We start from the raw sequence: 539 nt of genomic DNA, 5'->3' as shown, positions 1-539 counted from the left end.
GTAAGTGTTTTGTGTGTTTCTCCTTGTTGTCAGGACGGAGGCTCTTTGGATCAGGTTCTGAAAGAGGCTCGCAGAATTCCAGAGGAGATCTTGGGAAAAGTCAGCATAGCCGTGAGTGTGTTTAATCGAATAATTCAGTTGTGAAACCGCAACTTCAGAATGTTTTTATCGATGTGTGCTAGGCATGCTGATACTAAATTATAAATGTAAGTAAAAACATTAGCTGTTGCATGAGTTATATGGTTCCCTACATTGTAAACAAAACGTCATGTAATTACTATGCAGCTCTAAATGTGGGATCTGCCGTTAAATGAAAGATAAAATGCAATCGAATTAACAGTGAAAGTAACAGAAGCTTGTACAATAGTTTTTAACAGGCGTAATTAAATGTGAAAATGACTAAAGGAAACATCTATTTACTCTATTCACTAAAAGAATATGATTTGTATTCTTTTGGTTTCTCCACCCAATATGTTTACAAATTACAAATGCAATGAAAATACAGGTGTCGGGAATCATTGGAAAGTTTTTTTTTTTTT

At 34.5% G+C, this 539-nt stretch overlaps 1 protein-coding gene across 1 annotated transcript in view; it reads left to right on the top strand.

Moving 5' to 3' along the window:
• The window catches only part of LOC107575785 (dual specificity mitogen-activated protein kinase kinase 2-like), a 10,636-nt gene that overhangs the window by 6,348 nt on the left and 3,749 nt on the right, over positions 1–539 (top strand). The window contains exon 4 of the mRNA XM_016262115.1: positions 34–111. Within this exon, the coding sequence (XP_016117601.1) occupies positions 34–111 (78 nt within the window). The remainder of the gene's footprint in view (positions 1–33; positions 112–539) is intronic.

This window comes from Sinocyclocheilus grahami, unplaced genomic scaffold (genome assembly GCF_001515645.1).
Source record: "Sinocyclocheilus grahami isolate Dianchi unplaced genomic scaffold, SAMN03320097.WGS_v1.1 scaffold2889.1, whole genome shotgun sequence".
Classification (NCBI taxonomy): Eukaryota; Metazoa; Chordata; class Actinopteri; order Cypriniformes; family Cyprinidae; genus Sinocyclocheilus; species Sinocyclocheilus grahami.
Note: the sequence above shows the minus strand (reverse complement) of the source record. Positions and strands in the feature narration are given on the sequence as shown.